The sequence below is a fragment of the Thamnophis elegans genome, chromosome 17 (genome assembly GCF_009769535.1).
Source record: "Thamnophis elegans isolate rThaEle1 chromosome 17, rThaEle1.pri, whole genome shotgun sequence".
NCBI classification, from domain to species: Eukaryota; Metazoa; Chordata; class Lepidosauria; order Squamata; family Colubridae; genus Thamnophis; species Thamnophis elegans.
The window spans coordinates 6096907-6121512 of record NC_045557.1 but is presented as its reverse complement, the minus strand read 5'-3'; the positions used below and the strand labels follow the sequence as shown (position 1 = coordinate 6121512).

The window sequence follows — 24606 nt, the reverse complement described above, 5'->3', positions numbered from 1 at the left end:
ATAGATAGATAGATAGATAGATAGATAGATAGATAGATAGATAGATAATGGAGGATGATGGATGGATGGATGGATGGATGGATGGATGGATGGATGGATGGATGGATGGATGGATGGATGGATGACAGAATGGATGGATGATGGATGGGTGGGTGGATAGGATGGATGGATGGATGGATGGATGGATAGTTAATGGAGGATGTATGTATGATGTAGAATGGGTGGATGGGTGGATGGGATGGATGGATAGATTATTGATGGATGGAGATGATAGATAGATAGATAGATAGATAGATAGATAGATAGATAGATAGATAGGATGGATGGATGGATGACGGAGAATGGGTGGATGGGTAGATAGAGATGATAGATAGATAGATAGATAGATAGATAGATAGATAGATAGATAGATAGATAGATAGATAGATAGATGATAGATAGATAGATAGATAGATAGATAGATAGATAGATAATGGAGGATGATGGATGGATGAGTGGATGGATGGATGAAGGAGGGAGGGGAAGTCCATCAAATTGTCCACTTAGTGACCACATAGCTAGATTTTACTCCATGATGATCTGTCCCTCACTTAGTCCTCCAGCTGTTGGAGCTTCTCAAAGCCTAGAACGATAACATCAGCAATAGCGTTTCCTCCTCTGCTCCGATCAGAGATTACGAACCCGGGGGGGGTGGGGGGGAGGCCAGATCTTAAGAAATGCAAAAGCAGCCGGACGTTTTCCTAAAAGCAGACCAAGAGCCTCTTGGGGGGGGGGGAAAAAGCACCTTTGGGGCACTCCGAGAGCATCCAAACTACGGGAAGGTCCTCGCGGACCGAGAAATGGAGTGAGCCCAGGCTTCGGGCCTGCTCTTCAAGCGAGACCCCTTCACTCCCTTCATTCCGCCATACATTTCGAGTGGTTATCAAGCGGGAGGGCGTACGGCGATCCCCAATCCCGTATGAAAACATCCGCCAGCTGTTGTCGCAACGTGTACTTTTGGGCTTCGGCGGCAACGTCGCTCTGGTTAACGACCAGCCCAACTCCGGCGGTGCGGAGAAAGTAATCTTCCGACCAGTTGGAGGTTCCTGCAGGCGGAGACACGAAAGAAGAAAAACCCGCTTATTTTAATTTATTTCCCCAAGTTGTTTTATTTTTTTATTTTATGCATCTCGTGGCGTGTGATACCTGGGGAATCCTACATTTCAAGGCACGAGGGCGGCGAGGAAGGTCGTAAAATGGGGCAGAAACTGGCCTGCTTGAGCGGGGGGTTGGACTAGAAGACCTCCCAGCTCCCTTCCGTCTCTTGTTATTCCGTTAAGTCAAATCCAACGTGTGAGCTACTTACCGACATAAGCCACTCGGTCTGTCACCATGTATTTGTTGTGGTTGACGTGGGCGAAAGGGATTTCTCTCCCTTCTGTGGGGACCACAAAGAGTTTCTGAAAAGGATAAGCGAAGAATTAGAGCTATCTCTCTTCCCCCCTCACTCTCTTCCTCTCTCCCGCTCTCTCCCCCTCTCTCCATCTCTCCCACTGTCTCTCCCTCTTCCCCCTCTCTCCCTCTCTCCCTCTCTGTCTTCCTCTCTCCCTCTTTCTCTCCCTCCCTTTTTCCCTCTCTCCCTCTTCCTCCCTCTCTCCCCCTCTCTCCATCTCTCCCTCTCTCCCTCTCTGTCTTCCTCTCTCCCCCTCTCTCTCCCCCTCTCCATCTCTTCCACTGTCCCTCTTCCCCCTCTCTCCTTCTCTCACTCTGTCTTCCTCTCTCTCCCTCTTTCTCTCTCTCCCTCTTTCTCTCCCTCTTTCTCTCCCTCTTTTCCTCTCTATCTTCCTCCCTCTCTCCCCCTCTCTCCATCTCTCCCTCTCTGTCTTCCTCTCTCCCTCTTTCTCCCTCTCTCTCCATCTCTCCCTCTGTCTCTTTCTCTTCCCCCCACTCTCTCTCCTGCTCTCCATCTCTTCCTCTGTCTCTCCCTCTTCCCCCTCTCTCCCTCTCTCTTCCTCTCTCTCCCTCTTTCTCTCCCTCCCTCTTTCTCTCTCTCCCTCCCTCTCCCCCTCTCTCCCTCTCCATTTCTGACTTTCACCTCTCTCTCTCCCTCTCTGTCCCCCTCTCTTTCTCTCTCTTTGTTTGTCCCTCTCCCTCTCTCTTCCTCTTTCTCTCTCTCCCTCCCTCTCTCCCTTTTTAAGGGATTTCTCTCCCTTCTGTGTGGACCACAAAGAGTTTCTGAAAAGTGAAGAATTAAATGCACCTCTCTTCCTCTCTCTCTCTCTCCTCTCTCTCCCTCTTTCCCGCTTTCTCCCCCTCCCTCCCCCTCTCTCTATATCTCCCTCCCTCTCTCTCCCTCTTCCTCCCTCTCTCTCCCCCTCTTCCTCTCTCCCTCCTGTCTCCCTCTGTTCCTCTCTTCCTCATTCCCTCCCCCCTCTCTCTCCATTTCTCCCCCCTCTCCCCCTCCCTCTCTTTGTCCCTGCCTCCCTCCCTCTCTCCCTCCCTCCCTCTCTCCCTCCCTCCCTCATTCCACCGTTTTATAGTTTCTAACCCTACGGGTTGAATTCGTAGGGAAAGGGTGAGGGAAGACTCACCACTTCGATGGGGCACTGGAGAGGTCTCCTTCTCAGGACCCGGAGCGACTCCAGGAAAACAAACATGGTTTGTCTTGAATGTCGCCAACAGCTGATGAGGAGACGCACCGTCACTCCTTTATCGCAGGCTGCGCTCCGCAAGGCCTCATCAATGGCGGGCCACAATCTTGAAGAGCAAAATGGGTGCAGAGGGTTAGAGAGGCGGCCTGGATGGAGAAATTGCCAGGAATTGCAGGGAGAGAGGGAAGGGAAAGGAAAGGAAGGGAAGGGAGGGAGGGAGGGAGGGAGGAAGGAAGGAAGGAAGGAAGGAAGAAAGGAAGGGAAAGAAGGGAAGAAGGAAGGAAAGGAAGGATGGATGGAAGGAAGGGAGGGAAGGAAGGAAGGGAAGAAGGAAGGAAAGGAAGGAAGGAAAGGAAAAAATGAAGGAATGAAAGGAAGGGAGCGAGGAAAGAAAAGAAGGAAGGGAAGGGAAGGAAAGAAGGATGGATGGAAGGAAGGAAAGGAAAAAAGGAAAGTAAGGAAGGATGAAAGGAAAGGAAGGAAGGAAGGGAAGAAGGAAAGGAAGGAAGGATGGAAGGAAAGAAAGGGAGGGAGGGAGGAAAGAAAAGGAAGGAAGGGAAGGAAGGACAGAAGAAGGATGGAAGGAAAGGAAGGAAGGAAAGGGAAAAAGGGAAGGAAGGGAGGATGAAAGGAAAGGAAGGGAGGAAGGAAAGAAGGAAGGAAGGGAGAGAAAGAAGGATGGAAGGAAGGAAGGAAAATAAAAAAGGAAAGGAAGGAAGGAAGGATGGATGGAAGGAAAGGAAGGGAGGGAGGAAAGAAAAGAAGGAAGGAGTGAAGAGAAGGAAGGAAGGGAAGGAAAGAAGGAAGGAAGAAAGGAAAAATTAAGCGGGTGGAAGGGAGGTTGGTTGGTTGGGAGGAAGGGAACAAAGGAAATTAGATCACCTTTTTGGGTTACAGTAGATGCACTGCGGCTCGTAATCCATCACAGAAATATAGATGAATTCTTGAGCGTCTCCAATCGTGCTCAGAATGGCGGTGAGGTCCGATGTCCGGCCGGTGGAGCAGAGAGCCGGCGGGGAGCTCTGCAGTCCAAAAGAACTGAATTATAAAGTGTAAACAACAGAGCCAGGATCCCTCCCTCCCTTCCTTCCTTCCTTCCTTCCTTCCGTCCGTCCGTCCATCCCTCCCTCCCTCCCTCCCTCCCTCCCTCCCTCCCTCCCTCCTTTCTTCCCGCCTTCCTTCCTTCTCCATCATTGGAAGATTTTCAAAGAGAAATTTGTCCGAAATGCCTGAGCAGAGGGTTGGATCGAATGACCTCCAAGATCCTTTCCAACTCTATTCTGGTAGAAGCATGGAATTGTCAACTCGCTCTACTTCTTCCTTCCCCATCTGAGCTCCCCTCCTCTCCTCCCCCCCAAAAAAATCCCTGTCCTCCAGATGTGGAGTTTCCAGCTGCCATAATGGACACAACGGGCGGGGAGATCTAGCCACGAAGCCCCCACATCTACAGGAACTTACACCGTTTGTGTTTTCACACAATCAAACTTACAGAAATGTAGACCTGGGCTTCTACCCCGTTTAGTTGAATCTTCCGAGGTTCCTCCAGGCTGGATTTAGCCGCCAGATCCCTGGGCCAGGTGGTGGGCAAGGAGGCTCCCTCTTTGCCTAAGATCCGGTACATGGCAAAGATCCGGTGGAGATCCTGAGCCAGGCAGCTACAATTGTAGAGAGCGATTCCCAGCTCCTTCACCTAAGGAAGGGGAGAAAAAAACGATTCGTGCTGTGAGCAACTGGCTGGAAGATCCCCAGATTTACTGTGATCTCCAAAAGAAGATCTGAAGAGTGGATTCCTCACCGGGGGAATGGCGGATCCACGCAATGGATCCTGTTGCCAGGGAAGAACCCAATTTCCCCACCTTACGGGTTCGTCCTTTCACTTACAACCATCAAGGAGCACGGCATTTTCGTGGCTAAGCGAGGCCGCTGTTAAGCGAGCTTTGCCCCGTTTTACAACCGTTCCCGGCCCCGTTGTTAAGGGAATCCCTCCCGGGGTTGTATCCCAAGGGTGTTTCCGCCAGAGCAGTGCGACCATTGCAGCATTCTTCAAGCCGCCACTAACTGAACCACTGTAAGTCCAGGGTTACCCACGTGATTTTGGGAAAATCTGCCAAGCGAAGGAAAGCGGAAGTTGGATCGTCTCTGCGGCAACTCGATCGTGACTCAGTGTTCTGACCCAGCTCCCCAAACACGGCAAACCCCCCTGAAGTGAACTCGATGATTCCTTTATTCGGAGCGCCAGCAGCCCCACCAAAAAAGTTTCTCTCTCACCTCAGGCTAACAAACCTGTCCGTCCTCTCTGGAAGATGAATAATTGCCTGCCACATCTATTCATCTCCGCCCTCTGCCTTTTATCCCCAGAGCTAGGGTGGGGATTCGCTAGCAGCGGTGGCTCTTCTGTCCCGAGGACCGGCCCATAGATTTCCACTGCTCTCCTCTCCTCTGCCATATCTATTCATCTCTGCCCCCTGCCTTTTATCCCCAGAGCTAGGGTGGGGTTTCACTAGCAGGGATAGTTCTTCTGTCCCGAGGACCGGTCCATAGATTTCCACTGCTCTCCTCTCCTCTGCCACATCTATTCATCTCCGCCCCCTGCCTTTTATCCCCAGAGCTAGGGTGGGGATTCGCTAGCAGCGGTGGCTCTTCTGTCCCGAGGACCGGCCCATAGATTTCTATTGCTCTCCTCTGCCTTCTGCACATCCGCACATCAGGCACTGAGTCCAGCTCTTCCTCCTCTGTGTCATCAGCCACCTCCAGACCTGGGGGTTGTTGACTCCCCATCTTACGGACAGCCCAAATTCCGCTGCTGTCTCTCTCTCTCTGCCAACCCCATTTCCTCTTCCCCCTCGGAGCTCCTGGGTTGCCTTGATGCTGACCCTGACTCCCACGCCTTCCTCCTCATCTGATTCGGCTGCTGAAAGGGGCCGGCATCCGACAGGCCACAACACACAAGTACTCGACAACCGTCGCACAATTTAAAAGATTGCCGTGTCCGAGGAGTCCTGTTGTAAGTCTGGAGCGCCTGTGCCTCTTTTCACGCCTGCCCCAAAGGAGATACCTGAGTAAGGGAGCGCCAGTCCATGTTGGCACTGCCAATGTAGAGGTGTTTCCGATCCACGACCCACAATTTGGTGTGCACAATCCCGCCCGTCAGCTCCTTCATCTTCACATATCGCACATCGGCGCCTGGAGAGCGAGGTGTAAACAAAAACTCTCTTTACAGCTGGCGCTATCAAACCCGCTGGTTTTCTTCCCATTCCTAACAACTGTCAGGCCTGCAGCCATCTTGGATCTTACGGCCTGCCACACTTTCTATTATTCTATTATGCGTTTTCTATGGTGGGAAAACGGGAGGCGGGATTGTACGGAGTTAGATGACATGTAGCCATAACAACATTCTTTCTAGAAAGCCAAGGTCATCTTTTGTCTCTGCACCTCTGCACCTGACCGGAACTGGATGGGAGGAAGCTGCCAGCGTGGCAGTGGGAGATTGGACCATGGGATGGACTTGTGGGTATGGGGGCAAGATCTTGAACTTTCCACTGGGGGGGGACTGGGTTTTCCTAGATGTGCCTCGGACTCTGATTTTATTTTGGATGCTATTTGGAAACCCTAACATTAACCCAAATCTGAAACCTAACAACAACGTTACTTGGCATGTTTTATTTATACTGTACTAAAGTAGTCCCCAATTAATGACCATAATGGATGTTCCCGCGGATCTAACAATGGAGTCTGCGCATTAGGTTGTCTGCCAGTCATAAAGCGGGTCGCCCCTACGACTGTCCTAATTTTGCAAGCCATCTTGCACTGGTCGTTAAACCAAATGCCATAATCGTTCAGCGATGCTCAGCTGTGGATAAAGTTTGGGTGGAAACCAGAAATAATTATTTTTTTATATAGCAAAACCATTGAACGAGGAAGCTGATTTCCTTCTATTTTCCTCCGCTCGGTTATTTGGTGTTTTTCTTCGTATCATACTAAGGTAAATCCTCGAATTACGACCACAAAAACGAGCCCAGAATTTATATTGCTGTCATAGGTAGTCCATCATTGGAGGTTTTCAACGATATTGGACAGCCAATAGAGTTTCCTGCCTGAGCAGGAGGTTGGGCTAGAAGACCTCCAAGGTCCCTTTGAACTCTATTATTCTGCCATTCATTTTTCTTTCCTTCCTTCCTTCCTTCATCTCTTCCTTCCTTCCTTCTTCCTGCCTTCATTCCTTTTCCAACATCTTTTTAAGAAGAGATTGGAAAACCATTTGCTTGAGCAGGGGGTTGGACTAGAAGACCTCCAAGGTCCCTTCCTACGCCGTTATCCTTCCTTCCTTCCTTCCTCTCTTCCTTCCTTCCTTCTTCCTGCCTTCCTTCCTTTTCCAACATCTTTTTAAGAAGAGATTGGAAAACCATTTGCTTGAGCAGGGGGTTGGACTAGAAGACCTCCGAGGACCCTTCCTATGCTGTTATCCCTCCTTCCTTCCTTCCTTCCTTCCTTCCTTCCTTCCTTCCTTCCTTCCTTCCTTCCTTCCTTCCTTCTCCAACAAATGGAGTATTTTAAGAAGAGATTGCACAGCCATTTGTCTGGAATTCTATAGGGCTTCCTGCTTCAGCAGGGGGTTGGACTAGAAGACCTCCAAGGTCCCTTCCAACTCTATTATTCTGTAATCTCCCTACAGATACATTACCGTCACGAGTCAATTCATCAGTGTCATCTTCGGAGGTTTGAGGGCTATTTACCGCGATCTCCAACTTCACCCCCCGGGAAGGCAGGCTGCGTAGCATATCGAACACCTCCTGGCCCTGCTTAGTGACACAAAACAGCAACTTTTGTGGGACTTGGTCCAAGATGAGAGGACGCCGACTGAGCCCATTCTGGCATTCATTCATACAGCTCAATTCTCCTTCTCAAATAACTCTTGGAGTCTGGTTGGACTCAACTTGAAGGAAGTCTTCAGCTTACGACCACAAAAGAGATTTGGAAAATTCATTATTAAGCAGCATAGTTGTTAAGTGAGACATCATGGAACAAACACCCAATTTTATCCCCTTTTTTTGCCTCTGGTCATTAAGTGAATCACCATGCTGGTGTAGGGTTTCCTGTTCAGGCAGCAGGAGGTTGGACTAGAAGACCTCAAAGGTCCAAGTTCTGTTATTCTATTCTATTCTATTCTATTCTTCGATCCATTCCATTCTATTTCTATTCTATTTCTATTCTATTTCTATTCTCCCTCTCTTCTCTTTTCTTCTCTTATATTTCTCTTCTCTATTTCTCTTTCTTTTTCTCTTCTCCTTCTTTTCTCTTCTCTTCTATTTTATTCTATTCTATTCTCTTATTCCATTCCTATTTCTATTTCTATTCTTCTCCATTTCTCTTCTCTTCTATTCTTCAATCATTCCTTTCTATTTCTATTTCTATTCTATTTCTATTCTATTATTTCTATTCTATTTCTATTCTATTATTTCTATTCTATTTCTATTCTATTATTTCTATTCTATTTCTATTCTATTTCTATTCTATTTCTATTTTTCTTCTCTTTTCTTCTATTATTCCATCCATTCCATTCTATTTGTATTTGTATTTCTATTCTTCTCTTCTCTTCTCTTCTTCCATCCATTACATTCTATTTCTATTTCTATTCTATTTTTCTTCTCCTTCTCTTCTCTTCTCTATTTCTCTTCTCTGTCTTTTTCCCTTCTCTTTCTTTTTCTCGTCTCCTTCTTTTCTCTTCTTTTCTATTTTATTCTATTCTATTCTCTTATTCCTTCCATTCCTATTTCTATTCTTCTCCATTTTTCTTCTCTTCTCCTCTTCTCTTCTATTCTTCAATCCATTCCTTTCTATTTCTATTCTATTCTATTATTTCTATTCTATTTCTATTCTATTTCTATTTTTCTTCTCTTCTCTTCTTTTATTATTCCATCCATTCCATTCCATTCTATTTGTATTTGTATTTCAATTCTATTTCTCTTCTCTTCTCTTCTATGCTTTTCTATTCTTCCATCTATTCCATTCCATTCTATTTCTATTTCTATTCTATTTCTCTTCTCCTTCTCTTATCTTCCTTTTTCTCTTCTCCTTCTTTTCTCTTCTCTTCTCTTCTCTTCTATTTTATTCTATTCTATTCTCTTATTCCTTCCATTCCTATTTCTATTTCTATTCTTCTCCATTTTTCTTCTCTTTCCTTCTCTTCTCTTCTTATTCTTATTCTATCCCCCACTTCTGACACAAGGCTTAGAGTTATAGAAGAGATCCAGAGTGGATCCTTTCGTGGCACGACATAACCGCGATGTCAAAAGCGCGCCGACAACAGCGCGCCGACAGAAGCGCGATTTAAGTTAAGGTAAGGTTTAGGGTTAGGTTTAGGGTTAGGTTTAGGGTTAGGTTTAGGGTTATGTTACAGCGCGCTTCTGTTGGCACGCTGTTGTCGGCGCGCTTCAGCGCTCATTCGTCTCCGCGGTTTTGACGGCGCGGTTTTGTCACCGCGCTTTAGTCACACGCGCTTTTGTCGTACGCGCATTTGTGGTGGAACCGATCCTTTCACCTCCGTATCGTCCCCAACCACAAACTGACCGGCTTGGCGGAAGCATCTTCCATCTGTAAATCGGACCCTCGGAGGGTAAAGTAGAAAGCTCCAATTTCTACCACGCTGTTGGCTTCCGAGAGGAGGTTCATCCACCCTTCGTAAGTGGTGGGATTCTGAGGACTCGGAGGCGGATACTGTAAGGTGTCTGGGATGCTCTCCAGAAGCACCAGGCTAAGAAGGAGAGAAAGGAGAATTAAAAAGAAAAGGGGTTTTAAGCGATGAGGTTGACCCAGGCCTCGGAACCAACATCTGGAGGAGGTTTCCGGGCATATAAAATAAACGGGGAGAAACTTGCCTGCACTGCGCGCTGCATTCTTCCGCCTCGTTCCACAGCCTTGTCAACTTTTTCCAGATTAAAGAGCTCTTTCCAAGCACGAGCGAGGTGGTCGCTCCGTGATTCCATACGAGCCAGCAGGTAAGGATCAGGAGCGGGAAGAAGAGAGGGAAACAGAGAGAAGACCGAGAGAACTTGGGGAACTAAGGAGAAAACATGAGGGAAGACAAGAGAGGTTGATTTTGGACAGCGTTTTTTTCGAAGTTGATCACTTTAAGATGAATGGACTCCAACTCCCAGAATTCCCCAGCTGGCATGCTTTAAGATGGGTGGACTTCAACTCCCAGAATCCCCCAGCCAGCATTCTTTAAGATGAATGGACTTCAACTCCCAGAAATTACCCAGCTGGTATGTTTTAAAATGGGTGGATTTCAACTCCCAGAATCCCCCAACCAGCATGCTTTAACATGGGTGGATTTCAACTCCCAGAATTCCTCAGCCAGCATTCTTTTAGATGAATGGACTTCAACCTCCCAGAATTCCCCAGCTGGCATGCTTTAAGATGAATGGACTTCAACTCCCAGAATCCCCCAGCTGGCATGTTTTAAGATGGGTGGACTTCAACTCCCAGAATCCCCCAGCCAGCATGCTTTAAGATGGGTGGACTTCAACTCCCAGAATTCCCCAGCTGGTATGTTTTAAAATGGATGGACTTCAACTGCCAGAATCCCCCAGCCAGCATTCTTTAAGATGAATGGACTTCAACTCCCAGAATTCCCCAGCTGGTATGTTTTAAAATGGATGGACTTCAACTGCCAGAATCCCCCAGCTAGCCATGTTTGCAACTGCTTTGTGAATTAACCCATCAATATTCCACAAATTTGTCCATTTTAATTTTTTTAATATGGGAAATCCTGATAAATATTACCCATACAACCATTTTTGGTGAAGGTAAAGGTAAAGGTTCCCCTGTCACATATCTGCTAGTCGTTCCTGACTCTAGGGGGCGCTGCTCATCTCCATTTCAAAGCCGAAGAGCCAGGACTGTCCGAAGATGTCTCTGGGGTCATGTGGCCGGCATGACTCAACGCCAAAGGCTCACGGAACGCTGTTACCTTCCCACCAAAGGTGGTTCCTATTTTTCTACTTGCATTTTTTACCTGCTTTCGAACTGCTAGGTTGGCAGAAGCTGGGACAAGTGACGGGAGCTCACTCCATTACGCAGCGCTAGGGATTCGAACGGCCGAACTGCTGACCTTTCTGATTGACAATCTCAGTGTCTTAGCCACCATCTTTGGGGTCCCCATAATTTTTTCAGAGTTGGAAGAACTCCCAGGACTTAGAAATATTACCATTGAGAAAAGGAATTGAAGATTATACAATTCTGGACAGCAAAGATCCAGAAATATACCTTGAACCATTTCTGGTTGTCTTCTTTTGCTGGTGAAACTCTACGTGGCAACTTGGTGGTGGTCTCCATCTTCTTTATTGGGGGCAACTTGATCCTTGGGGTGACTTCCGTCCAGGTCTCCTGTCTCGGCTCCCTCCGGGTTTCAATTGGTCTTCGCAGGCTCGGTGTGGTTGTCTCTTGAAGATGTCCAACCTTCTTACCGCTTTGTGGTTTTGAGATGTCCAAGACATGCAGTCGCGACTGTCGGTCCTTCACCACTTCCCACTGAATATTTGGAGTGTCTAACTATGGATCGAGGGAAAGTAGAACTTATGGGACTTCCTCCTTTGGGCAAACCAACCAACCACAACACCATCCATGACCAAGAAGGTGGCTGAGATAGGGTCCTCAAAATTATCGGGGTTGGGTTGGGTAAACCAACAGAGATAGCATGGTTTCTGGTTTGATTAAATCAAGTAGAACTTATTGGGCTTCCTCCTTTGGGCAAACCAACCAACCACAACACCATCCATGACCAAGAAGGTGGCTGAGATATGGTCCTCAAAATTATCGGGGTTGGGTAAACCAACAGAGATAACATGGTTTCTGGTTTGATTAAATAAAGTCGAATTTATTGGGCTTCCTTCTTTGGGCAAACCAACCAACCACAACACCATCCATGACCAAGAAGGTGGCTGAGATATGGTCCTCAAAATTATTGGGGTTGGGTTGGGTAAACCAACAGAGATAACATGGTTTCTGGTTTGATGAAATAAAGTAGAACTTATTAGGCTTCCTCCTTTGGGCAAACCAACCAACCACAGCACCATCCATGACCAAGAAGGTGGCTGAGATATGGTCCTCAAAATTATCGGGGTTGGGTTGGGTAAACCAACCGAGGTAGCTTGCAAACCATGGTTTCTGGTTTGATAGGGGTCCAAAACTGGTCTAATTTTTTCAGTCAAATAACAAACATAGCTCGGAAACCACTTAATATCCTGGCTTGTCCAGAAACGGTTAATCTTGGTTGGAGGAAAATACAGTTCTAACCCATTTGCTTGTCGAAAAGACTAAGCTGTCTCCTATTTTAGGGAACTTGTTTAATTGCCAAATATCCGCATCTAAATTATCGGCTGCGAATCAAACTTGAAAGTCGCTTTTTTAAAAAAAGAAAATGCGGACAAATTCCCTCACCTCCCTCTCCAAAATTCGAAGGAGGCTTCCGGCAAGTCAATGGAGGAAGCTGATATTCACTTAATGACTGCGTGATTCACTTCACGTCCGCAACAATTTGCTTAAGAGCCATAGCAAGAAGGTAAAATTGGGCATAACCATGTTGGTTAGCGACAGAAATTCTTGCTTCGATGCGATCTTAAAGATTTTAATTTTTTTTTTTAAAAATGCTTATAAAGAAAGATTGGACCAATAGTGGATCTGTCTGATCCCTTCTGGGGAGGGGGTGATTTAATTTGTCCCAGTTTCTAAGGGGGCCCACCGCAAGGTGACACAAATATTGCTGTCACCACAAAAGGATGGACAATCTGCCTTCAGGAAGGTGACACAAACAAATTTAGATCTTCGCCAGGCCTGTTGCCCCCACTCCGTTACCTCCTTTCCCCTCTCTGGATGTGGGGAAGGGTCTTCCTTCAACGCCAATCTCCTCAGCCTCACAAAGGGGGGCTGTAAAGGAAAATGGGATGAATTGTCTTTGGTAGGACCTCACAAGAACTACTACCCAAAACCGTGACTCGTCAAAAGCGCGTTCCACAAAAGCGCGGTCGACAAAATCGCGTATGTGACGTCATCACAACGCGATGAAAAAGATCGAAAAATTGAAATAAAAATTAAATTACAGCAAGCCGATTCACATAAAGGTAAGGGTTAGGTTAAGGGTTAGGGTTAGGGTTAGGTTAAGGGTTAGGGTTAGGGTTAGAGCGTTAGCGTTACGTTTAGCGTTAGGTTAAGGGTTAGCGTTAGGTTTTTCGTTACGTTAAGGGTTAGGTTTAGGGTTAGGTTTAGGGTTAGGTTAAGGGTTAGGTTTAGGTTTAGGTTTAGGGTTAGGTTTGGGGGGGTTAGGGTAAGTTTTTAGCTTTATTTTTACATTTTTCGATCTTTTTCGTCGCGCTGTGATGACGTCACATACGCGCTTTCATCGACCGCGATTTTGTTGTCCGCGGTTTTGTGGTGGAACCCCCAAAACTGGGTCTCTGCACCCATGATCTAACGGATTAAACATCTAACAGAGTTGGAAGGGGCCTTGGAGGTCGTCTAGCCCAACCCCATTCCCAAGCAGGAGACCCTTCACCATTTCTGACCAATGGTGGTCTAGTCTCTTCTTGAAAGCCTCCAGGGATGAAGCTCCCACAACTTTTGAAGGCAACTTCTCTTCCGTGGGTTGATTGTTCTCCCTGTCAGGAAATTCCTCCTTATTTTTAGGTTGAATCTCTCCTTGGTCAGTTTCCATCCATTCTTCCTTCTCTGGCCTTAAAAGGTGCTTTGGAGAATAGCTGGACCCCCTCCTCTCTGTGGCAGCCCTCAAATATTGGAAGATGCTATTCCTGTCTCCCCTGGTCCTTCTCTTCCCTAGACTAGCCAGGCCCAGTTCCTGCAACTGTTCATCGTATGTTTTTCACCGTTTTAACATAGTTAGAATATCTGCTCTATTTCAGATCTCAAAGGAATCATACACAGGCAGTGTATGACTAGTCCCATCACTATTCGAAGGTTCTGACCTTCGTCCTTCCATGCGCTCACATAATTGCATATTAAGTGCTGGGCAACGAGGCTGTCACAAGTTACGACCGTGATGGGAAGGCTCCATTACAGTTGTAACTCAAAGACCATCTTTATATGGAGGTGTTCTTTCTCTTCCAGAGAGATTGCGCCCAGCATAGATAGGCCCACCCCATCTTTAAATCCTAGGCATTTTTCTCCCGATTAAGAATTTTGGCCTGTACTTTTTCAAGCTTGGAGAATTATTCATTTCACTGAAATTGTTTAGGGTTTCCTGCCAAAGCAGGGGCTTGGACTAGAAGATCTCCAAGGTCCCTTCCAACTCTGTTATCCTACCCTATCCTAAATTCTATTCTATTCTAAATTCCTATTCTGTTCTGTTCTATTCTGTTCAATTATCCTATTCTATTCTATATTTTACTCTCTTTTCGGCTCTATCCTATTTCTTATTCTATTTCTAATTTATTTCTTATTCTACTATTCTATATTTTAGTCTCTATTCTGCTCTATTCTATTCTATTCTATATTTTACTCTTTATTCTGCTATATTCTATTTATTATTCTATTTCTTATTATAGTCTATATTTTAGTCCCTATTCTGCTCTATTCTATTTATTATTCTTTCTTATTCTATTCTATATTTTAGTCTCTATTCTGCTCTATTCTATTTATTATTCTTTCTTATTCTATTCTATATTTTAGTCTCTGTTCTGCTCTATTCCTATTCTATCCTATCCTATCCTATTCTATATTTTAATCTCTATTCTGCTCTATTCTATTTCTTACTCTAGTCTATATTTTACTCTTTATTCTGCTCTATTCTATTCTATATTTTCGTCTCTATTCTATTTCTTATTCCATTTGTTATTCTATTCTATATTTTACTCTTTATTCTGCTCTATTCTATTCTATATTTTCGTCTCTATTCTGCTCTATTCTATTCTATATTTTCATCTCTATTCTATATTTTACACTTTATTCTACTCTATTCTATTCTATATTTTAGTCTCTATTCTGCTCTATTCTATTTCTTATTCCATTTGTTATTCTAGTCTATATTTTACTCTTTATTCTGTTCTATTCTATATTTTAGTCTCTATTCTGCTCTATTATATTTCTTATTCTATTCTATATTTTATTCTTTATTCTGCTCTATTCTATTCTATATTTTCGCCTCTATTCTGCTCTATTCTATTTCTTATTCCATTTGTTATTCTATTTCCTATTCTATTCTATTCAATTCAATTACATTCCATTCCAGCATTCCTCTCCACTCCACTCTATTCCATGTTTACATAACGGTTCAACTTAGCCTGAGAATTTTTGATCCCTGCTTGTCGTTTTGCGAGTTTCCCCCTTTGAAAAGGGGGAACACAATGCCAGCAAGCGTTTTGCCAACTTGCTCAAGAACCTTCCCGTAGCCCAGGAATAATTTTGTGTGTCTCTTCCATCGAATAAAGCCTAGTCCTTAATTTGGAGAAGGGAAAGAAAGGGATCCAGAGCAGGAATCCACCAGCTCTTCCTACCTATTCTCCCCTACCTTGGAACGAAAGACAAGCCAACCATCTGAAGTAGGGTGAACTCAAGACTTACTGAGACTTTCTCTTTCTCTGCTGGTCGTCCAATGTCCAGTTGAGCTCCTGGTGCTGAAGGAGCTTCTGGTGGATCTGGTCGTTCCTTAGTGGGATCTACTTGCTTCTTGTAAGCTTTGATGCTTTCTCGCGGCTGCAGGATGTCATCGGGCCGGCTTCTGCTTCGTTCTGGTTGAGGTTCGTTCTGAGTTGTGGTTCAGAAATCACAGAAGTGTTTAATCAGAAATGGACTGACACGCTCATTGCTAAAAAAACTGTGCCATGAAATTGAGGAAGTGTTCTCCAGTGGGCGGTGCATCTACACTTCCTGTGTAGAAATACACACAGAAACACACACAGATACACAACACTCACAGATATACACAAAGACAGACATCAGTCATGCTTGATTTGGGCTGCCTTGAAGAGCTGACCCCATAACAGTCTCTAGCTGATCTTGAGAAGGAAGAATAACCAGAGACTGTTTGCAACAGGTTCACAATTTTTTCTTCTTCTTCCAGATAATAAAATGTTCAAAGCTCATTCCACAAGGGAGAAAGGAAGTGTTTGGAAGAATCGGCCAAGCAAATGGACTATTGAATGCAATTACTATAATAAATGGTCTACACAGGGCCTTACTTTGGATACGGAGATGATGGAGAGCTAGAGATGGAGATGCAGATGGGGAAATGGGGAGAGGAAGAGGTGGACACAGAGATAGAGATGGAGAGATGGGGAGATGGAGATGGAGAGATGGAGATGGACATGGATTTAGAGATGGAGAGATGGACATGGATATGAAGATGGAGAGATGGGGAGGGAGATGAGGAGATGTAGACGGAGATGGAAAAGGAGAGATGGTGAGATGAAGAGGTGGACATGGAGATGGAGAGATGGAGATAGAGAAAGAGAGAAAGAGAGATGGAGAGATGGACATGGAGATGGACATAGACATAAAGAGAGAGAAATGGGGAGATGAAGATGGAGAGATGGACATGGAGATAGAGAGAAAGAGAAAGAGAGATGGAGAGATGGAGATGGACATAGAGATGGAGAGATGGACATGGACATAGAGATGGAGAGATGGACATGGAGATTGACATCGACCAAGATAGAGAAATGGGGAGATGAAGATGAACAGATGGAGATATGAACATGGAGATAGAGAAAAAGAGAAAGAATGAGAAATGGAGAGATGGACATGGACATGAAGATGGAGAGATGCGGTGGGAGATGAGGAGATGTAGACGGAGAGATGGGGAGATGAAGAGATGGACATGGAGATGGAGAGATGGAGATAGATAGAAAGAGAGATGGACATGGACATAGACATAGACATAAAGAAAGAGAAATGGGGAGATGAAGATGAAGAGATGGAGAGATGGACATGGAGATAGAGAGAAAGAGAAAGAGAGATGGAGATGGACATAGAGATGGAGAGATGGAGATGGAGATAGAAAGAGAAAGAGAGATGGAGATGGACACAGAGATGGAGAGATGGACATGGAGATGGACATCGGCAAAGATAGAGAAATGGGGAGATGAACAGATGGAGATATGAACATGGAGACAGAGAAAAAGAGAAAGAATGAGAAACGGAGAGATGGGGATAGAGCTGGAGAGCTGGAGATGGAGAGATGGAGATAGAGAGAAAGAGAAACGGGGAGATGAAGATGAATAGATGGGCAAGCAGATAAAGATAGAGATGGAGAAATGGGGAGATGGGGAGATGGATATGGAGGTGGACATGAAGATAGAGATGGAGATAGATCTGTAAAGCAAAGAAAGTAGAAACCTCATATACCCCTTCTAATGAAGAAGGATATAGTCCTTCAGCATTATTCTTTATTCCTACCGCACAGACAAGCAGCCACTTCCTGCTGTAACGTTGATTAATATATAAATACATAAAAAATAGCTTTCTGGATATCTTCCAAAGTTACACATTTTTCAGCCAACTTTCTTTGTTTGTTTTTAAATCACCCTGCTGCCATGCCGGGCATCTGGTTGGCTTCTTAACACCAACTTGTGTTGATTTAAGTCGCTGAGGAGTTTTCCCGGGCAGAGCGCGGGCACAGATGTTTCTACAGCTGCAGAGATAGCAGCAGCCGAGGCATACACCTCTCTCTTCCTCTCTCCCCTTTGAATGCGCACACCACAACAACTGCCAAGCTTTTGAAATCTCGAGAATAAAAGCTCTATGAAAAGAGAGATGGGCCATTGAACTAGCCTGCCCGACGTTGTTTAACACCCCCCCAAAAGGACATCCAAACGTGCCTTCCCTCAGGGGAGCCATTTCTGAGTTTTCGATTCCAAAGACCGAAATCGAATTTATCCGCAAGCAAAACTCTTGTCAAGGACTCATCTCAAACGATTTAATTTTTTTTTCTGTTGACTTTGTATTTATTTATTTATTTTATCAATTTCATATATACATTCACAATTATATGATCGCATAACTGTTATTAATAATATGTATTTATAACAATTTTTCCTACTGCTGACAATATACTTGAAGATTGCTTTTTTAACATCCCATAGATCCATCTTATCTTACAACGGTCCTACTTCTTCTTCCCTCCTCCCTCTTTCCTTCCCTCGTTTCTTCTCTCCTACTTCCCTTCCTTCCCTCCTTCCCCTTCCCTCCTTCTCTCCTTCCCTCCTTCCTTCTCTCCTTCCTTCCTTCCCTTTCTTTTCTCCTTCTCTCCTTCCTTTCCCCCTTCCTTTCCTCTTTCCTTCCCCCCTTCCTTCTCTCCTACATTCCCTCCTTCTTCCCTCCTTTCTTCTCTCCTTCTCTCCTTCCTTCCCTCCTTCCTTCCCTCCTTTCTTCTCTCCTTCCTTCCCTCTGGCGCTTAAAACGATTTAAGCGCCAGAGCCCACTGTAACAGCATTGCTAAAAAGGCTATTAAGAGTTCTTAACCTAATTTTGTGAAGTGTCTTCTCCGGTAAGATTGTACTGCAAATCAGGGCATACAAAACCTTTGCTAGACCAATCCTCGAATACAGCGCGTCTGCCTGGAATCCGCACTGTATATCGGACATTAATACGATCGAGCGACTCCAGAGGTATTTCACGAGAAGAGTCCTCCATTCCTCTGCTCGCAACAGAATCCCTTATGCCCACCAGGCTTAAAATTTTGGGCTTTCGAAAACGTTGAACTATGCCACCTGCACTCTGAGCTAAGCGCAGCACACAAAATTATCCGCTACAACGTCCTACCGGTCAACGACTACTTCGCCTTCAACCGCAATAATACACAGGCAAACAATAGAAGAACGAGTCAAGCTATTCTCCAAGAGGGTAGAACAAGAAGCAAAGGGGTGGAAACTTGTCAAGGAGAGAAGCAACTTAGAACTGAGGAGGAATTTCCTGACAGTTAGAACGATTAATCAGTGGAACAGAAGTTGCCTCCAGAGAGAGGGTAGGAAGGAGAAGAGAGAGGGTAGGAGTAGGGGAGAGGTAAGGGAAGGAAGAAGGGGATGGAGAGGAGGAAGGAAGGAAGTAGAGAAGGAAGGGAGGGAGAAAGGAAAAGAAAGAGAAAACAAGGTGGTGTCACAGCAGGTGCGAAGGATGGTAAACAAAGCATTCCAGAGGTGGGTGGAAGGGAGAGAAAGAGAAAGAGAAGAGGGTGGAAGGGAGAGAAAGAGAAGGAGAGAGGGTAGAAAGGGGAAGAGAGAGGGTAGGAGTAGGGGAGAGGTAAGGGAAGAAGGAAGGGGAAAGAGAGGAGGGAGGAAGGAAGTAGAGAATAAAGGGAAGGAGAAAAGAAAGGGAAAATAAGGTGGTGTTACAACAGGCACTAGGGATGGTAAACAAAGCAACTTAAACTGTATATTATAACCTTTTAAATGGAATAATAATAATATAAGAATGGCAAAGAAAAAGAATAACTATGTGAATGTTTACCTATAACTGTATGTAAGAGAATAAATGACAGTAAAACTATAAAGCATAATATAGGTAAATCATATTTGGTCATAAGTAGCTAAGTATAAATAAATAAAGAATTGTACATGAAAATGGATAACGAACAAGGAGATTATGAACGCAGGATAGAAATGTATAGTAGGGAAAACACTAACTGCAAAGAAACCGATTCGGAACTGCGGTATGATATACGATGGAACTTGTTGTTCCTACGTAGTTTTTAAGTTATGTGTTTATTTCTGTTGATGTGCTTATGTGTTTAAAATAAAAAAAACTATTATATACTAGAAGTTGCCTCCAGAAGTTGTGAATGCCCCAACACTGGAAGCCTTTAAGAAGATGTTGGATAGCCATTTGTCTGAAACGGTGTAGGGTTTCCTGCCTAGGCAGAGGGTTGGACTAGAAGACCTCCAAGGTCCCTTCCAACTCTGCTATTGTATTGTATTGTAATAGATACAAACTCAGCGTGAACTGTTCCAAACTCAATTGCAGAAAATACGTCAATGCCTAGAATGCTCTACCTGACTCTGTTGTTTCACCTCCAAACCCCCATAATTTTAACCCAAGACTGTCTAATGTGGACCTCACCCCATTCCTAAAAGCCCTGTAAGGGGGTGTGCATAAGGGCACAAATTGTGCCTACCCCCCCTGTCCTACTATCTCCATTTATTTCTACCCCTTTCCCAAGTTTATATTTATACCTGTTCTCTTTTCCATGTTTGACAAACTAAAATAAACGAATTTTTTTTAAAAGTCAGCTTTCAGCTTCTAACGTCTACGCTGCACTCAAAAATAGTTCCGGGCGAGTTTCGGGTTGAACCAAAGCACTATTTTCATCTCTGGCTTCTGCTTTTTTTAAAATATATATATATATATATCGAAAGATGGCAGAAAATACACATTGCCTGCGAAGACAAGATTATCCTGTCCTTCCCGAATTTTTTTGTTGCTGTTTTACTAGCGTTTGTAGACAGCTTTTAAAGCAGGTTAAAAAAAAAAAGAAAAACATCAAAGCCGCCAGAAAGAAGAAGAACATCATTTTTTTAAAAAAATTAAAACCCGGGGAAATGCTATAAATAATGTCACAACAACCCCAAGAGGAATAACGAGAGAAAAACAGGGCCTAAAATGGAGACCAACAGAATGAAACTAGCTGTCAAACCGGAAGAGGAGAATGCAGCTTTCCGGCGGTGTTTTTGCTTTTAATTTTTCTTAATCCAAACTTTATTATTTTTATAAATAGTTCAAGGTGGCCAGCATACTTAAAAGACAGATAAGCCCTCAGATAGACTTAACAACCAGTTCGTTTAGTGACGGTTAGAGTGGCTTTCAAACTCACGACCACTGTAACATGTCCTGTCATCCTCTTTTGCAACCTTCTGACCATGGAGAAGCCAGATTCGCTTAACAACTGTGTGACTCGCTTAACAACGGCGGCAAGAAAAGTTATCAAACGGGGGGGAAAACTCACTTAACAACTGTCTCGCTCACCAACATAAATGTTGGGCTCGATTGTGGTTGTAAATCGAGGACTACCTCTGTATCGTTAAAAGGCATTTCCAGGCAGCAATAAACATATTTTCTTTAATCAAAATAATTTAGTCAACTTAGCAATTTCCCTCGCCTTCACCAACCATCCCACCACAGGGAATCAGACTAAATCTTTCCATTTTTACCCTTCCAACATGTTCAAAAGAGTTTTGCCTTTCAGGAACTCCAGCCCTAAAGGTGGAGAAACCACGGTGGGAGAAACTGACCCTGTGCATCAAGATAAATCAGAATTCAGTGGTGTTTGAGTTGTAAGTTATATTATTCTGGCCAGCTAAAAGAGGTGCGGAGAAATATTTGTTTAGCCTGGCGTAGAGTGGGCCAAAGGGAGCTGTCCAACAGATGGAATGAAAAGGGGTTTTTTTGCAAATGAAGACAGATCAAATCAAGTTTTTATTATGATCTCAGGCTAGCATAAGTGTTTGTGTGTGTGTATGTGTGTAGATAGATAGATAGATAGATAGATAGATAGATAGATAGATAGATAGATAGAGAGAGAAATGCTATATGTCTATCTCTCTCTTTCTATCACCATTCTCTCTCTCTTTCTCTCTGTCTATATTTATCAATCTATCATCTCTCTTTCTTTATCATTTATCTGATCTCTTTTTTGTAAATAAAAACAGGATCATATAAATCAAATCAATTTTTATTATGATCATAGGCTAGCATAAGCCCCCCCCCACACCGACATATAAAACTATATGCTAATTGTCTCTATCTCTGTCTATCTACCTACCTATCATCTAACTATCTAATCTCTCTATTTCTGTCTCTCTTTCTCTCTCATCTACCTCCCTCCCTCCCTCTCTTTCCTCCCCCCTCTCTCTCTCTGTATCTATCTAATAATCTATCTATCTATCTATCTATCTATCTATCTATCTATCTATCTATCTATCTTTCTAATCTCTTTATCTGTTCCTCCTTCATCTTCCTGACTATTTCTGTCTCTCTGTGTATAACTATAAATTTATAATCTATCATCTATCTATCTATCTATCTATCTATCTATCTATCTATCAATCTATCTATCATCTATCTATCTATCTATCTATCTATCTATCCTCTCGCATTTATCTAATCTCTCCATTTCTACCTTCGGTTCAATCATTTTAATTACCGTAATGTTAACATTTTTAACCTTAATTGTATAAGTTTACATACTGATCATGTTTCACACCGGCACCCGGAGCCTCTCTCTCTCTCTGAGAGCGACGGGCCGTTTAGAAAGATGAAATACAAATCAATGAATAAAATAAGCTACGTTTTCAACTGTGTTTTGTAAATCAGTCGTTCCTATTGTTTCATATTTTTAAGACACCCAGGCGAGATGGGTAGTGCAGAAATTTAATAAGTAAACTGAAGTAAAATGTTACACGTATATTGTAGAAGACACATGCCACTTTTAGGATAGACAAGGATATTTCTGTGTGTGTCTGTCTGTCTGTATGTATGTCTGTGTTTGTGTGTGTGTGTGTGTGTGTGTGTGATACTTCCATGTTGGAAGAGTGAAGATTTCCCTACCTTATCAGCAGTTTTCTCCTGTTGCAAGCGTGTCGATCTTCTAATTGGGGTGACACTGACTTCGTTTGGAGCAGGCGTTTTTTTCCTCATGTTGCCTCAAAGGAAATAGCACTCCCTAAAAAAAATGTGTTGTTTTTTTTAAAATATACACCTCCCACTTTTACCAAGCGGATACTCAGCACCGAGAGACACCCCGGCCCCCCCAGAAAAATGACCTAGCAAACTTACAGAGACGTTAAATTTGGTGGGGGAAACGACTTCAGTTGGATTTGAAATGACAAGCACCACGGCAATTGGTTGGTGAATTGTTGCACTTATGCTGAGCTTTGCACAACTGACTCCTAGCGGCCAAGTGTGCAAATGTCCTTCCAAGCAGGCCTTTTGCAAAAAAAAAAAAAAAAAATAGGAGGAGGAGAAAAAGAAGAGGAGGAAGAGGAGGAGGAGGAGGAGAAGGAAGAAGGAGAAGAGGAGAAGGAGGAGAGGAGGAGGAGGAGAGGAGAAGAAAAAGAGAAGGAGGAGGAAGAGGAGGTGGAGGAGGAGAAGAAGCGGAGGAGGAGGAGGAAGAGGAGGATGAGGAGACAGAGAAACAGGAGAAAAGGAAGAGGAGGAAGAGCAGGAGGAGGAAGAAGAGGGGGAGGAGAAGAAAAAGAGGAGGAGGAGGAAGAGGAGGGGGAAGGAGAGGAGGGGGAGAAAAAGAAAAGGAGGAGAAAGAAGAGGAGGAGAAAAAGAGGAGGAGGAGGAGGAAGAGGAGGAGAAGAGGAGAAACAGAAGAAAAGAAAAAGGAGGAAGAGCAGGAGGAGGAAGAAGAGGGGGAGGAGGAGAAGAAAAAGAGGGAGGAGGAGGAAGAGGAGGGGGAGGAGAAAAGGGAGAAAAAGAAAAGGAGGAGAAAGAGGAGGTGGAGGAGGAGAAGAAGAGGAGGAGGAGGAAGAGGAACAGGTGGAAGAAGAAGAAGAAGAAGAAGAAGAAGAAGAGGAGGAGGAGGAGAGGAGGAGAGGAGGAGGAGGGAGGAGAAGAAGAAGAAGAAGAAAGAAGAAGAAGAAGAAGAAGAAGAAGAAGAAGAAGAAGAAGAAGGAGAAGGAGAAGGAGAAGGAGAAGGAGAAGGAGAAGGAGAAGAAGAAACACCTCCTACAAGCTGAGGCAATATAATTATACGTATATGAATACGTAACAAAGTGAATTCTGACTTGGTCAAAAAATTTTGTAGAGTTTTTCAAAGTTTTTTAAGAAGACAGAATGAACATAGTTCTATTCATACAATTAATTAATGGAATAATGAATTTCAAATTGTGATCATGGTCACCTCTTTGTTTACATACTGGCATTTTATTCTTTAGCCACGATGTCTCTCAGCCTTCCTCATGGTCCAACCTTCACAGCCCTCCGTTGCAACTGGGAAAACCGTAGCCTTGACTAGACGCCCTTTTGATTGGCAGGGCGATGTCTCTGCTTTTTAGGATGCTGTCTAGATTGGCCATAGCTTTCCTCCCCAGGAACAAACCTCTTTTAATTCCTTGGCTGCCGTCCCCATCTGCGGTGATCTTGGAGGCCACGAAAATAAAATTGGTCCCTACCTCCATTTCTTCCCCATCTATTTGCCGGGAGTTGAGAGGGCCAGATGCCATGATCTTAACATGATCTTCATGTTGAGTTTCAAGCCGACTTTTGCACTCTCCTCCTTCACCCACATCAAGAGGCTCTTCACTTTAAACCCCAATTGCAGTAATTAGTGACAATTGCAAATATATATATATATATAAAAAATAAAAAAAAATCTTATATATATTTATATATATATATATATATATATATATATATATATATATATATATATATATATGCATCTGTTTTGCAATACAAATACAAAAAGATATTGAAATGGGAGCCCCAGAAGGACTTTTGTTTAAGATGGTAAATTAAATTAATTGCATGAACCGCTGCAATTAAAATATAAATGGTTGAATTTAATTCAAATGCCTTTAATTCAACTTTATTTCCTTTCATTCAAAGTCACCAGGGTTAAAAAAAATAATTAATAAATTATAAACCATCCTAATTACAATGAAAAGGCCTTTTTGCTCTTGCAGTTTAATTTAAGATTTTTTTAAAAACCATTAAATCATCCTCATCCTCAATTTGCATAATTTTTACATTTGCATAAAAGCCCCCTCCTCTCCACCTGGTAACCAGGGAAACCCAAATCCCGCCTCCTTCCGCCAACCATCATTTATGGGAGGACCCTCTGCTGGGCCGCCGACGCTGAGAAACCTCGGCGTCTCCGCGCGCCTCCTCCAATCAGAACGCCCGGGCCGCGTCAAGCCGGCCAATCGAGAGAAAGAGCAGGCGGGGCCCAGCCTCGATCCCCTTTCATCTCCCGGCCGCGCCCAGGTTGGGCGAGGGCGGCCACGGGCGGGAAAGAGCCGAGCGAGGGAGC

The 24606-nt window shown here is 44.1% G+C and overlaps 1 protein-coding gene across 2 annotated transcripts; it reads right to left on the bottom strand.

The window, feature by feature from the left end:
* Window positions 1-454: 454 nt before the first annotated feature.
* On the bottom strand, window positions 455-22495 carry LOC116520299 (phospholipase D3-like). Of its 2 annotated transcripts, XM_032234469.1 has the most exons (14): window positions 22404-22495; window positions 22176-22290; window positions 15201-15383; window positions 12483-12554; window positions 10896-11180; window positions 9506-9687; window positions 9198-9381; window positions 7312-7426; window positions 5686-5813; window positions 4120-4320; window positions 3513-3652; window positions 2571-2736; window positions 1346-1439; window positions 455-1085 (listed from the first exon to the last, which is right to left on the bottom strand). In XM_032234469.1, the coding sequence occupies exons 2-14, from the start codon at window positions 22263-22265 to the stop codon at window positions 895-897; spliced, it is 2031 nt and encodes a 676-aa protein (XP_032090360.1). In that variant the 5' UTR covers window positions 22266-22290; window positions 22404-22495; the 3' UTR covers window positions 455-894. The 2 variants fall into 2 exon arrangements, with proteins under 2 accessions (XP_032090360.1, XP_032090361.1); XM_032234470.1 differs by lacking the exon at window positions 12483-12554.
* Between the last annotated feature and the right edge of the window lie 2111 nt (window positions 22496-24606).

What these genes read in the sequence shown, in the direction of transcription:
- LOC116520299 (XM_032234469.1), bottom strand. Translation starts at nt 22,265, where the DNA reads ATGAGGAAAAAAACGCCTGCTCCAAACGAAGTCAGTGTCACCCCAATT. An exon ending in CAGAGAAAGAGAAAGTCTCA is followed by an intron (nt 12,555 to 15,200) that starts GTAAGTCTTGAG and finishes TTTCCTTTACAG; the next exon opens with CCCCCCTTTGTGAGGCTGAG. An exon ending in ATCCAGAGAGGGGAAAGGAG is followed by an intron (nt 11,181 to 12,482) that starts GTAACGGAGTGG and finishes CTCGATCCATAG; the next exon opens with TTAGACACTCCAAATATTCA.